Consider the following 14,687-nt stretch of genomic DNA (forward strand, 5'->3'; position numbering starts at 1 on the left):
GCGGGCTCCTTAGTTGCGGGTCCCAGGCTCCTTAGTTGCAGCTTGCCAGCTCCTTAGTTGCAGCATTTGGGCTCCTTAGTTGTGGCATGCAAACTCTTAGTTGCGGCATGCATGTGGGATCTACTTCCCTGACCAGGGAGCGTGGAGTCTTATCCACTGAGCCACCAGGGAAGTCCCTGCCTTTTCATTCTTTAAATGCTCCTGCAGAGTTCTTTCTGTTGTCAGAATCTCAGTGCCTTTGAGTACCTTTTTACTTAAATATTCTCTTTCAGGCCATTCATTTAAAACCATGATCCCCTTTCTGGAAGCGTACAGAACCAGTTCCAGAGAAGTTGATATTCATTTAAAAGCTATCACTAGTCAACAGGTTTTTTCTGACTTTAGCCAAAACTGTAGGGAAAACAATTTCCTATAAGGACAGGATCCAGGTGTGTACTTATGAGTTTCATCTTTAACCGTTAAGATTCTTCTAGCAGAGAGAGTGGCACTGACATATACACACTACCAAATGTAAAACAGATAGCTAGTGGGAAGCAGCCGCATAGCACAGGGAGATCAGCTCGGTGCTTTGTGACCACCTAGAGGGGTGGGATAGGGAGGGTGGGAAGGAGACACAAGAGGGAGGGGATATGGGGATATATGTATGTGTATAGCTGATTCACTTTGTTATAAAGCAGAAACTAACACACCATTGTAAAGCAATTATACTCCAATAAAGATGTTAAAAAAAAAAAAGATTCTTCTAGCAAAGGAAGCCTGGACTGAGTCAAGGGGTGGGATCTCATTCAGTGTTTGAACCAGTGCTCTGGGGAATAAATCACTTTTGACCGCTTGGTTAATCTGGCCACTCTGTATCAAAAGGACCGTCCACAGCCCTCGCTGATGAGGTAGCTGGAGCGAGAAGTGCTTGATCTGAGTTGTCTTCTTTTTCCCCTTCTATTTTTGTGTGTGAGGATTCCCACTATGTATCTCACCACATTATCCTGGAAGGATTCTAATTTCAACAAATGCATAAATGTATAAATAAAAGCCATTTAATGTTTTTAAACAAATGTTCAAGAATGAGGAAAGACAATTCTAGTTAAACTTTTCTGACACGTAAAATGACAAAACCAGAGTCACAAGGGACAAATGTAAAAGAATTGGGTTTTGAATGTCCACAGATTTCTAAAACTAAGCTATGCCTTCCCATCTGTTTGAAACCTTTTTAGCAATTGGGAAAAAATAACTATAATCTAAAAAATTTTGAACTTTGAATTTAAAGGTAGGTTTTTCTCCTTCAGTGTAGATAGAACTGCTTTAAGCTGTTGAGGAACCAAGTAGCCTTCCGAAGGTCTTTCTAGGTCGGCCAGCAGCCAACCTAAATGAGCAGCAATGGGGGCATGAGCTGTTGACCTGGGGTCACTACCTGCTTCCCTCTGCTTCTCCACACTTCCTTCTCTTTCCACCTCAGGTCTCTTTTTCTCCTTCTCTTCTGTACTCTTATGAAGTAACCAGAGCATGTTTAACTAGACTTAAACATCTCTGTAAGAGCACAGTTTGTTGTACTCTTGTTTATATTTTGAAAGCATGGAAGGAATGTTTTATATTAATTTAAAAAGAAAAAAGTTTAAACCAGAAGTTAAAATTGCTTCTCTGTCTCTGGGCTAGGGAAACTGAATGCTGAGGGAACTCTGTAATCTTTTTGGCAGTAGGATGGATTGGGTCCATAATATAAATTAGGGTTAGACAAGAGGTACCACAAAGAAGTCAGGCTGAGCCCGTAAGAGCCACAGCCAGAGATTTTAAACAAACACATAGCCCAAACCCAAGACGCTATTTCTACAACCTTTAGTATATATGTGAAGGGATGAAGTTAACTTGTGTGTTTGTGGGTTTTTCATTTACCGCGTATTTAAGATAAAATCACAACGTGAAGACACAAATCTAGTAGTTCAGATTTCCTCCCAGGCGGAACGGTTACTTTCATACACTTCCACTCAGCAACCTCAGGGGGCAGCAGTGAGCTGCTGTGGGTCAGTAGGCTTCGGGCCTCGCTGTGACAAGACTCTGGTAGTGTGGGCACAGACAGGCCACAGGATGGCACAGCGCCTCTGTACTTGGTTGGTCCCCTGGCAACCCAGTTAAAAAATATCCAGTGGGAGGTAAGATGCTGGGATTCCAGAAATCATCTTAGTAAATCCAGAAAAATGGTAAGTGAATTTGCCACCTCCGAATCTGTATTTATTAAGGCCGAGATAGGGTATTGATTTTCTTCTAAACCCTATCCATTATGCTAAATGAGCATTTAAAAAGCCACAGAACCCTTAAAAACCACCTAGTTTACACAAAGGCCCAACACCAGTAATGATAAATACTGTTACCTTAAACATTGTGTTTAATGACATCTGGTAGTGACCACACCCAGAAAAAAACTGAGTTAAGAATTTATTAAATTTACTTAAAGGATGCGAGCTGATATATGAGAACATTTAAGAGTTATGTCAACATAAAAACAATAGCTGTGGTTACAAGTTGCACATGCAATTCACTGTGCAAAAGTGAAAATACATACAATACTCTTTCTAGACAAGCCTTCTATATGAAGTTAGATTAGGTCGGGGTAAGAGAGGAAGTGAACTTAAAAGGATTGCACTTACAATTAAATGGGACATAGGGTATAAATAGGAGACATACCTAATGCTACTCACTGTACTGTAGTACTAGTAAATTGCACACTTATTTTTAGAGTATACTATTCTATACATATATATATATATACTAAGACTAAAGAATTTTCAAATATCCACCTTTAAACTATCCCTTTATTTCTGACACATCACATTTTGATATTCATGTAACAGCATCTGAAGCATGTAGTTATCGTTCTCAAAGCTTATGTTTAAGGGATAAAAGGTCTGTAACATCTATCACCATTGGCCTTAAATTCATTTTCATCATGATCTATCAGCTTTAAAGAACTGTGTAATGAAGTTTAACCCGTTTTAAGGAACTACTGACTACAAAAAGCCTTATTAAAAAATTTAGAAATAGGTAACAAAAGAGCTCATCCAGAGCTGCCTTTTTATTTTTAATGCAATGCATATTAGAATATCGTGGGAATACACATACAAGTAGCATATACAATGAAAAAAAAATAGATTAACCCAAAAGATATTACATTTAGCTTTGGAAAGTTTTGTTTTGACGTACATCTAAATTCTGTTTATAAATAGCCTGAAAAGGAACTGCTACCAAGGACCGGTTTATAGAATTAGGCTGTAAGTTTGCTAGTTTAAAATTTCTTAAGCCTAAATATCTTGCCATTTTATGGCTTCATATTCTTTTAATTTACAAAAAAGTGCAAAAAAAATTTTAAAGTAATCTTACCTGGGCAATAGAATCTAACACAACCTACAACAGAAAGCTATCCCAATATTTTTAAACAATTGAACTTTAAGTTTTATGTAGCTTATTATTTTGACATTTTACCCATTTCAACAAAGAACTACTGAAACAGAAATGTATGGTATAGAAATTTGTTCCTAACACCAAACAGAGGAGGAGATTGGTGTGGAATATAATGGAATAGACTAGGAAGAGTTCTCCTACTTAATTTATAGTTGGTCAGTACATGCCAGTTAACAGAAATATTTTAGGGAATTCTACTATATAATTATTTTATTTCTAAATTTATGTCATGATTTTAACTAAACTGAGTAGAAAAAAGATGTCTTTTAAAATCTGATTTCTATGTATAGTGCTATTTTAGATGTTCCACTTTAAATTTGACTTTTCATAAATATATGTTTTAAAAGTATATTTCAACTTCATTAACCCTTAACTTCAAAATAAACTAGGGTCTTGGATGACTTCGTATGTTAAAAAAAAATCTCTTATCAAAGAAAAAGGTTGAAATTAAACAAACAACTAGGCACAGAACAGATGTGAACACAAAACACGTGAATGATTCTGCTTTTTCCCTTGCTTCTGCTCACATGTTGGGTATGTTCCCTAGTGCTGAATCATCCATGTTAAAAAAGAATTAAACTTTTAGATTTTAGTGGGTTTGAAGTCTTGACAGTTTTCCAACAGCTATTTAGCCTCATGCCTTTATGAAGGATGAGGGTAGGATACCAAAGACACCAGTAACAATCAAATTACAATAGCAACACATGTAACATATGCTTATTATTTTTTTAATCTTACAAGAGGGCAACTGCATCAAATTTTTGGATACTAGATATTTAATGAGTAGTTTATCCACTATCTTAAACATAGTCTAATTTTCACATAAATTAACTGGATTTGTTTCTGGGCCTACCTAAAATATAATTTACATATATCAAGACAGATTATTCTAAGACATGCCTTATGAAAGTAATTCTGTACTTAAGTTTCATGATTCCTTTTCTCTTTTGGGGCAAAGATGTATATTACATAAATGTATTTATTTCCTGAATGAAGTTTTGCACAGTAACTATGTCCATTTAATATGCCTAAAGTGCTTTTGTGGCTGGGGGGCATTCACTCACTGCACCATGTTCTATACAAGTTTCAACATACAAATTTGCTTATATGATGTCCTTTCTTAAATAACTATTTGTTCTGATTCCCATAGATCATGAGTTCACATTTTATAACTGCCCACCTCCCACATACAATTTCCACACTAAAATGTTCTTCGCAACACTGCTATTTGTTAGGAGGAAGGTTAGAGCTAAACATGGTTGTAACAACATGACTACTTATTTTGAGGAAATGAAAAATGTAATAGATATAAATCTGTTGACATTTAGCAAGATAAATCTTGTCCTGATTTGGACCAGCCTTTGACGACCAACTTAAATGGTGGTAATGCTTATTACCTTGTAGTGTGTAGTGTGTGTGAGTTCGGGGTCTCTCTGTTCCAACCTGACCTGTCTGTGCCTAATTTTCCTTATCTACTACTAATTCTGACATTCTACCAACCTCATGTTGGTTTTGCCTAAAGTAGAACTGGATATATCAGAATAAAGCATCTGCTCTGTCTGGCAAAGACTGTATATGAGAAAGAACTCTGAAAAGTATCAGGCAAGAATACAAGGGATAAAGCATAACAGCAAGTCTAATGTGAACAATATTGAGAGTAACGAGTTGAATTACATCTCAACTGTAAATGTGTACTAATTTTTCTCAGCCTTTTATTCTTCAATAACCTCTACAAACTATTTTAAGTTGGCTTGGTTTCTGTAACTTAAATATGACAGAAAAACAACACAAACTTACTTGGCAGCAGTAGTCAACCACATGACAATTTCTTCTTACTTACTCAGCTCCTAGCTTTAGCCCCTGCTTCCTTGTCAAACGTGGTGGGTAGGGAATAACATAAATGTGAAAGTGAGTTTAGTGCTAAACTCTGGAAGCCCGACTCACTTTTCCCCTGAAGAACAGAACATGTGGGAAGAGGTTTAAAATATTCCTAAATCATCATGTAGAACTAAGTTTCACCTACCTCAGAACTGGCAGACATTAAAATACTATCTCTTCATTAAGTGCCTCTACAATAAGGATATTTGCTAACTGTGATATTTCCTAAGATCAATATGTACATTTTTGGGGCGGTGCCTTGTTTGTTTTGGTGAGTATTGCCCAAGTCCTCTAACTTATTAGTCTGCTTCAAACACCTACTAGAAAGAAAGAAAAAACTCAATCTTGGCCTACTTAAAAACAAAGCATATTAAATCAAAACACATTTTAAGGTGAAGACATACTGTATAAAGTGCTTCATCAACCAAATTCTCTGATGTCTTAACAAGAAGGGTCAATAATGTTCATATACATGTATAGAAAAGTGTTAACAATTTAAGCCTTTATAAATGGCAAAGAATTTTTTAAATGTTTAAGATAGTTTGTTGCATTCATTCCTAGCTCTTATCTGGACCCTCTGCTGAGTGTGTGAAATGGATCTCCAGAGGTTGTCAACAGTGATAGAAAGCAAATGTTTGAAAATTTACTTATTGTCTAATATTGAAAAATTAATATTTTTAGTTTGCCAAGTTAAAACTCCAGAATTCCTTTTCTCCGGTAACTGGCAGCATCACTACCAATGGACGAGAACTAATATTTTATATGTTGGTATGATTATAAATGAGCCCAATTTTTTTCTTTTTTTTTTTGTCAGACAACAAAAGCTAGGCTTATATTAGTTGTACCATCTGGACTCTTTATGTTGTCACTTGAAGTAGAGGGTCTAGACCTTGCTCCTCTAATTTTTATGCTAATTCTCCCCAAGATTTGATATTTGATGACTATTCTCATTAAAATCAGTAAAGCTGTGCTAAGTTTACCACTGCTTTTAATTTAAATACCCTCTGTTTTCTAGATAGCAAAACAAAAAGTTTCACTTTATAAATTTCAGACAAGCTTTGTTTTTCTTCAGTGCAAACATCCTGAAACAGCACAGTCATTCAGCTATTTGGAGGATGAAGTCAGTTTATGTAGTGCTTAAAGTCAAATCCCAGATATTCTGGAATGGAAACAGCCCACATGGGAGGACAGTACCTTCTTGTCCTTAAGGGCAAATGATCATCTTCAGTGAGTGAAGATCTGAAATCACAGATAAAATATTTTTAGCTTTACTTTACAGGTATTTCCAAAGTTGTAACAGGAGTTAGTCCTTCACTGAGGCATGTAGCCACCTCGTCTCACAGTCTGTGGTAAGTAACTTTTAGGCATTCCTTCATCAATTGCAGCCTCCATCCCAACTGTTTCAAATCTCTCTACTTGTCCCTCAGTGCCTGGACCAAAAGCATCTGCTGCAGGAACTTCCTGAAACATTTTCATTTGCCCAGATCCATAGGGCTGTGAAATATGATCTGAAATCTGTTGCTGTATAAGTCTAACAAAATCTTCTTCATTGACTGATGAAACTTGCTTTGACCTTTCAAAATGCGAAGTATCTGGACTGGTTTCATGTTGACTGCAGTTTTGTTTGAAATACTGTTGCCTGGGCAAAATGCCGTCACTGCCATCCACATTCTCTACCAGCTGTAGATCTTCTGGCCGTTCTTCAGAATCTAACAAGGGCTGGGTGGACTCGGATCTTGAGAAGACTTGGACCGATGGCACCTGGTGTCTGTAGCCACTATGTACCACAGTGGAATACTGGACAGTGCTCGAAGTATTCTGTGCAGATTCATTTTCATCACTGCTAGAAATGCTTGGCCTAGAAGATGACATGCATGAAGACCCTCCAATACCACTGCTGTGTCCTTCAGTATTAATTTTTTCCTTCTTGAATAGGTCCAATGATTTTAGATCTTCTGGGAAAGGCTTTTTGTCATTTGCTTCTATTTCCACAACACTTACATCAGTGAAATTGCCATCTGGATACATTTGATCTTTTGAATTAAAATGCTAAGAAAAAGAGAAAATGAATTATTACCTATGGTGCATGTTCATTTAGAAACTCTGAAATAATTACATACAACATATTAGTTAAAGCCACAGAGTAATGAAGCTCTGAAACTTCTCAGTAACTTTTAATGGTGCAGAGATAATCTATATCACTAACTAAATCACGTGAATCACGGACATTGTGAAATGATTCTAAAAAGTATGAATTAGGCTGTATTTCCTCAGAATTCTAAATCAACATTGTTGGTATTACACTTTGATAAACTTAAAGGTCTAGAAATAAAATTTCATATTTCATGCCCAGTCTGGGCAGCCTAGGATTAATTGGATAGAAAAATGAGGAAAACATTAAATCAAACTCAAATGACTGAAGTTTCATAGGATATACATTTCAATCTGTTAATCTAAAATTAACGGACTGTCTGTCAGAAGATAATAAGTACAAATCATTTCCCCTTTAGGGAAGTTCAAGGAATTTACTGTAGGTTTCCAGAAGCCATTTAATCATGTTAAAATGGTAGATTTAAAATTTTATTTTAATACACAATCTAAAATGCTTGCCTTACAACAGAATTATCACATAGCAGCATTAAAACATAGTAGGTTTTCAACTTACAAGTTCAATCAAATATTTTTAATGTATACTAAATAGAATTAGGAATATAAGGACAAACATGCTATGGTGATAAACTCCTAGAATACATAAGTATTATTTTAAATTTTGACTAAAATTCTCATTTATGTACTATTTTCATCTACTTTTCGATTCAGTATTATCTTTTGCTTGAACTCTATAATATATCCTAATATGCTTGTGTATTACAAGTAAGTCAGAAATATTTCATCTTACCCTTGGAGGTGTGTGAGGTGACCACTGGGCAATATGACTCTTTGAAGGATCTGGAACATTAGGCCAGATGTGTTTTTTAATTCTGGAGAGAAAAGAAATATCTCATATGTAGAACCACATGTAATAAACAATGAATAGTCCCTATTTCTAAACATTATCATCCAAGAATCTTAAGAATCAAACCAATCCAATTAAATAAACAAAAAATACCTGCTGTATCCCAAAGCTAACAAAAACGTTATTTTTCTTGTAACCAATAGAAATACTGTTAAAAATGCATAAGGATCTTAATCTTTATCCTTAAAGAAAAAGTGTTTGTTTGTTTATAAGACTAAAGCTGGTAATCAGTATTCAATTTTTAAAAATCTCTGAAATTAAATTCTGCAATAAAAACCACTTAAAGGGCTTCCCTGGTGGCACAGCGGTTATGAATCTGCCTGCCAATGCAGGGGACACGGGTTCGAGCCCTGGTCTGAGAAGATCCCACTTGCCACGGAGCAACTAAGCCGGTGTGCCACAACTACAGAGCCTGTGCTCTAGAGCCCACGAGCCACAACTACTGAGCCCACGTGCCACAACTAGTGAAGTCCGTGCACCTAGAGCCCGTGCTCCACAACAAGAGAAGCCACCGCAATGAGAAGCCCATGCATTGCAATGAAGAGTAGCCCCTGCTCGCAACTAGAGAAAGCCTGCGCGCAGCAACGAAGACCCAACGCAGCCAAAAATAAATAAAATAAATTAACAACAACAACAACACTTAAAAACTTTAGCCAGGGTCACAAAAAATTGTGGTATACCTTCTCTCCCCAAAACAAAAACCCAAAAATGTTCAATTTTCACATTGGTACAAGATAAAATAAATTTGATTTTTCACAAGGAAGAAAAGGCTAACAATGAATTCAGGATATCACCCATCATCAAAAACCTATTTAAATATCTTTACCTTAATACAGTCCCTAGCCCAACATTAGAGGTCCATAGTGTACACAGGTACACAGGAAATGAGTCATCTTGAGAATAAGTTCAAATAAAGATGAGTAATAAGATCCTAACAGACTGTCCTGCAGGAACAACTATGAAATCTGGACATAATATAAAAAACAATAAAGTTAACAACCTAAATGAACTGACCAACCAAAAAAAAAAAAAAAATGGATGAATCCCTTGAAAGACACCAATTACCAAAACAGATTGAAAAAGAAAACTTCAATAGCCCTATATACCTGTAAGAAATTCAATTTTTAATTAAAAACCTCCCCACAAAGAAAATAGCAGGCCCAGATGGCTTCATTTGTGAATTCTATCAAACATTTAAAGAGGAAATAATACCAACCCTACACACTCTCCCAGAAAATAAGAGGTAATATGTCCTGAGGCCATTCATTTTATGAGATAATTAGTATTACCCCGAATCCAAAACTACACAATGACACCACAAAAAGGACAAACCAATATCACTCATGAACATAAAAATGCAAAAATTATTAACACACCGAATCTAGCAAAATCCAAGGAATGCAAGGTGTAACACCTGAAAATCAATGAATAAAATTCACCATATTTATGAAAGGAGAAAAATCATAAGCTCATCTCAACAGATGCAGAAAAAGCATTTGACAAAATTCAATACCCATTCATGACAAAAACTCTTAGCAAAACAAATATAAGAACTTCCTCAACTTACACCTAACATAACATGCAATGGTGTAAGACTGAACGCTTTTTCGCCTAAGATCAGGAATAATGGAAAGATGTTGGCTCTTACCACTTCTATTCAACATAGTACTGAAGGTCTTAGCCAGTACAATAATGAAAAGAACTAAAAGTATAAAGACTGGAATCTTTACTTGCAGGCAGCATGACTGTGCATGTAGAAAATCCAAAAAGTGACTAAATTAATTTATGAAGATCTCAGTATACAAGACCAATACATTTACAAGATCAACTGTACTTTTCAATATACTAGCAATGAACAATTAGAAAATAAAAAATTTTAAATTCTATTTATGATAGCACACACAAAAAAAACAGGAAGGAATAAATTTAACATGAGATGTGCAAGGCCTGAAAACTACAAAACATTGCAAAAGGAACCAAGATAAGTATAGAGATATACCACGTTCACGTACTGAAAGATTTATTTGACTCATGAACATGTGAACTCATGTTCAGATTGCATTTTACCCTAAACTGATGGACAGATTCAATAAAATTCCAATAAAAATTCTAACAGATTTTTAAAGGAAATTTATAAGCTGATATTAAAATTTATATGAAAAGGCAAAGAACCTAGCAAAAATAATTTTGAAAAAAAATATTGGAGGAATTCTACCACCTGGTCTCAAAACTTACTATAGAGCTATAATAAATCAAGACCACGTATTATCAGGATGAACAGACATATAGAACAATGGAACAGGATTGAGAGTCCACAAATAGATCCAGACTTATATGGATAATTGATTTTGGCAAAGGTTCAAGATAATTCAATAGGAAAAGACAGCCTTATCAATAAATGATGCTGGGAATGACTAGATATCTATGGGAAAAAACTTTGACCCTGACTTCACAACATGCACAAAAATTTATTCTAAATAGATCACAGCACAGAGCTAAAATGATTAAACTTCTAGAGGAAAATATAGGAGAACATATTTGTGACATTAGGTTAGGCAAAGATTTCTTAAACAGGACATAAAAAGCAAGAACCATTAAAAAAAAAACCCTGATAAAATGGACTTGATCAAAATTAAACTTTTGCTTTTCTAAAGTCACAGTTAAGAGAATAAAAAGGCAAGCCACAGTTCAGAATTTGCAAAACATGTATTTGACAAAAAGTTTGTAACCAGATATATAAAGAACTCTTAAACCTCAATATTAACAAGACAAATCACCCAATTTAAAAATGGGCAAAAGATTTCAAAGACATACCACAAAAGAAGATGTATAGGTAGCACATGAAAAGATCTATTACTAGTTATCAGGGAAACAGAAGTTACAACCACAATGAGATAGCACTACAAACCCATGAGAAAGAATAGCTAAAATTAAAAACCTTGTCAGCACCAAGAATTGGGGATGATATGGAACAAATGGAACTCTCACATTGCTCGTGGGAATACAAGATGGTACAAACACTTTAGAAAACAGTTTGACAGCTTCTTATAAAGTTAAATATGCACTTACCATATGACCCAGCAATCCCACTACTAAGTATTTACTCAAGATAAATGATAATATATCGTCACACAAAGATCTGTATGTGAATGTTCATAGCAACACATACATATTTTAGCTATTCGTAATAGCCACAAATCAAAGAAACAACATAAACTTTCATCATAGATGTACGGGTAAACAAATTTCGATATCTCTATACTATAGAATACTATTAAGCAATAACAAGAAAAATATTAGTATATGCAACAACATGGATGAATCTCAAAAATATGTCAAGTGAAAGACATCAAACACAAAAATTACATGTTTGATTCCATATATGTGAAATCCTAGAAAAGGTAAAACTGCAACCAGAGAAAGCAGATCAGTGATTGCTGGGGCTAGGGGCTGAGGGAGAGGACAGAGTACAAAACAGAATGAAGAAACTTTTTAGAGTGATGGAAATGTTCTCTATCTTGAGTGTGGTGGTAGTTATACATCTATATACAGTTACAAAAATTCATTAAACTGTATACTTAAGATGGATGAATTTCATTGCATGTAAATTATAGATCAATAAAGGTGGGGGAAAATGCAAAAATATGAATACAGGTACTTACAGGTCTCGCTTATTAAAGCAGAATAATACTCCCAAAAGGGTTGTCAATAGGAATGCTAAGCAAACAGGTACAACAATAGCTTCAATTTCTCCTTGAGCTAAAAAAACAGAAAGGGGAAAGAAAGAAAATAACTGTTGACACATATGCGGAAGAGAAATAATGCAACTTCCCAACCAGATTACTGTTGAAAAGATGAAATACCATCCTAATATTTTTTGACAACCTTTTCAAACTTAAAGGTGTTTCTCTCCCCCCTCCCTTCCCCCTTGGTAAATCATATCCTAGCTACTTACACCTTACACAGTAACCTGACCACATAGTATGCATAAAATATATGTTGGCTGGTGGAATAAACTGATTAGTTCAGTTTACTGGATAGATAATCTATCTACCTGGTAAGAGCTTTCAAACCTATTTATTACATTTATGGTCTGCACTCAGCAGAATCTCAGCAAAAGCTTATCTTTGAGTTCTAGAACTACTGGGTAGAATTGGAAAAGCCTTTTCTTTTTTAAAATTAATTAATTAATTAATTTTTGGCTGCGATGGGTCTTCGTTGCTGCGTGCTGGCTTTCTCTAGTTGCGGTGAGCAGGGGCTGCTCTTTGTTGCAGTGCGCAGGCTTCTCACTGTGGTGGCTTCTCCTGTTGCAGAGCACGGGCTCTAGGCACACGGGCTTCAGTAGTTGTGGCACGCGGGCTCTAGAGCGCAGGCTCAGTAGTTGTGGCGCACGGGCTTTGTTGCTCCGCGGCATGTGGGATCTTCCTGGACCAGGGATCGAACCCGTGTCCCCTGCATTGGCAGGCAGATTCTTAACCACTGCGCCACCAGGGAAGTCCCTGGGAAAGCTTTAAACAATCTCAATAATTGAACTATAAATGTAATCTTCTATAAGAAATAAAAATATACAATTCAGGCAAAATTTTTAATAGTTATTTACTATTTTCAAAAAGATGATAAATCTGACATAGGGCTAAGAATTTTAGGAGAATCTTAACAGGCACAAGGAGTGGCAGAAGTAGGCATAATATCATCTAAAAAGCAGCAAGCCTGAGATCCCTAAATACCACATGAATCCCTATCTGCAATCAAAACTGCAATGAGGTATCACCTCACGCCGGTCAGAATGGCCATTATCAAAAATCTAGAAACAGTAAATGCTGGAAAGGGTGTGGTGAAAAGGGAACCCTCCTGAACTGTTGGTGGGAATGTAAATTGATACAACCACTATGGAGAACAGTATGGAGGTTCCTTAAAAAACTAAAAATAGAACTACCATGTGACCCAGCAATCCCACTACTGGACATATACCCTGAGAAAACTGTAATTCAAAAAGAGTCATGTACCACAATATTCACTGCAGCACTATTTACAATAGCCAGGACATGGAACCAACCTAAATGTCCACTGACAGATGAATGGATAAAGAAGATGTGGCACATATATAAAATGGAGTATTACTCAGCCATAAAAGAAATGAAACTGAGTTATTTGTAGTGAGGTGGATGGACCTAGAGTCTGTCATACAGAGTGAAGTACGTCAGAAAAGAAAACAAATACTGTATGCCAATGCATATATGGGATCTTTAAAAAAAATTAAAAGGTACTGGTGAACCTAGTTGCAGGGCAGGAATAAAGAAGTAGACGTAGAAAATGGACTTGAGGACATGGGGTGGGAGGGCGAAGCTGGGGCGAAGTGAGAGTAGCATCGACATATATACACTGCCAAATGTAAAATAGTTGGCTGGTGGGAAGCAGCCGCATAGCACAGGGAGATCAGCTCAGTGCTTTGCGATGACCTAGAGGGGTGGGATAGGCAGGATGGGAGGGAGGCTCAAGAGGGAGGGGATATGGGGACATGTATACGCATGTGGCTGATTCGCTTTGTTGTGCAACAGAAACTAACACAGTATTGTGAAGCAATTATACTGCAATAAAGATCTATAAAAAAATAAAATAAAAGAGGACTTATTAATCAAATGAATCACTAATTGGGACAATTTATATTAGATATTTTTTTAATGATTTACCTATGGTTGTTTCTGGTTAACTCCTCCAGCCCCCTGTAACTAGTCTTTTACAGGAAAAATGTATGAAAGTAGTACTACAGTCATACAGTATTCACTTAGTCTTATCTTTCCACCACACGTATCCCTTTGTAAGTAACTTTACCTCCTACAAAGCATGATAGGAACCAAGAAATCAGATAAAGGCTCAGGTATAAACTATAGGTTGGAAAATATTAATTCCTGAATGCTAAGGTTCTCATACATATGCCAAATCAAATTCAGGCAGATCCTCTCCTTTATTGGTGCTGAACTTCTGCTTACTATGTTTTCATGCCTTGGGACTTTGCTCATGCTGAACTAAGATTTTATGCCTTGGGCCTTTGCTCATGCTGAACTAAGATTTCATGCCTTGGGCCTTTGCTCATGCTGAACTAAGATGCCTTCTTCTTCCTATCTGTCCACATCTCAACTTCAAGGCTCAAGTACTGTCTTCCCACAAAATCTTTGAGGGTAAAACTCCCCACTACAGATATCTTTAAATTCCTGCTCTATTTACTATCTACATGGCTCAAATGTCTCTCTGTTTTGTTTACTTGTACCATATTTCTTCAACTAAGCTATATGGTCCTTGGGAGCAAATTCCATGCCATGTGAAGTAGCCATAATGAATCCAT

General features: G+C 36.1%; 1 protein-coding gene across 1 annotated transcript in view; it reads right to left on the reverse strand.

Moving 5' to 3' along the window:
- Nucleotides 1-2,410: 2,410 nt before the first annotated feature.
- Nucleotides 2,411-14,687, reverse strand: part of IL6ST (interleukin 6 signal transducer) — a 49,170-nt gene continuing 36,893 nt past the window's right edge. Inside the window, 3 exon segments of the mRNA XM_036845694.1 lie at nt 2,411-7,377; nt 8,228-8,309; nt 12,007-12,103. Of these exon segments, the coding sequence (XP_036701589.1) occupies nt 6,640-7,377; nt 8,228-8,309; nt 12,007-12,103 (917 nt within the window). The 3' untranslated portion in view covers nt 2,411-6,639.

The sequence above is a fragment of the Balaenoptera musculus genome, chromosome 3, assembly GCF_009873245.2.
Source record: "Balaenoptera musculus isolate JJ_BM4_2016_0621 chromosome 3, mBalMus1.pri.v3, whole genome shotgun sequence".
Lineage (NCBI taxonomy): Eukaryota > Metazoa > Chordata > Mammalia > Artiodactyla > Balaenopteridae > Balaenoptera > Balaenoptera musculus.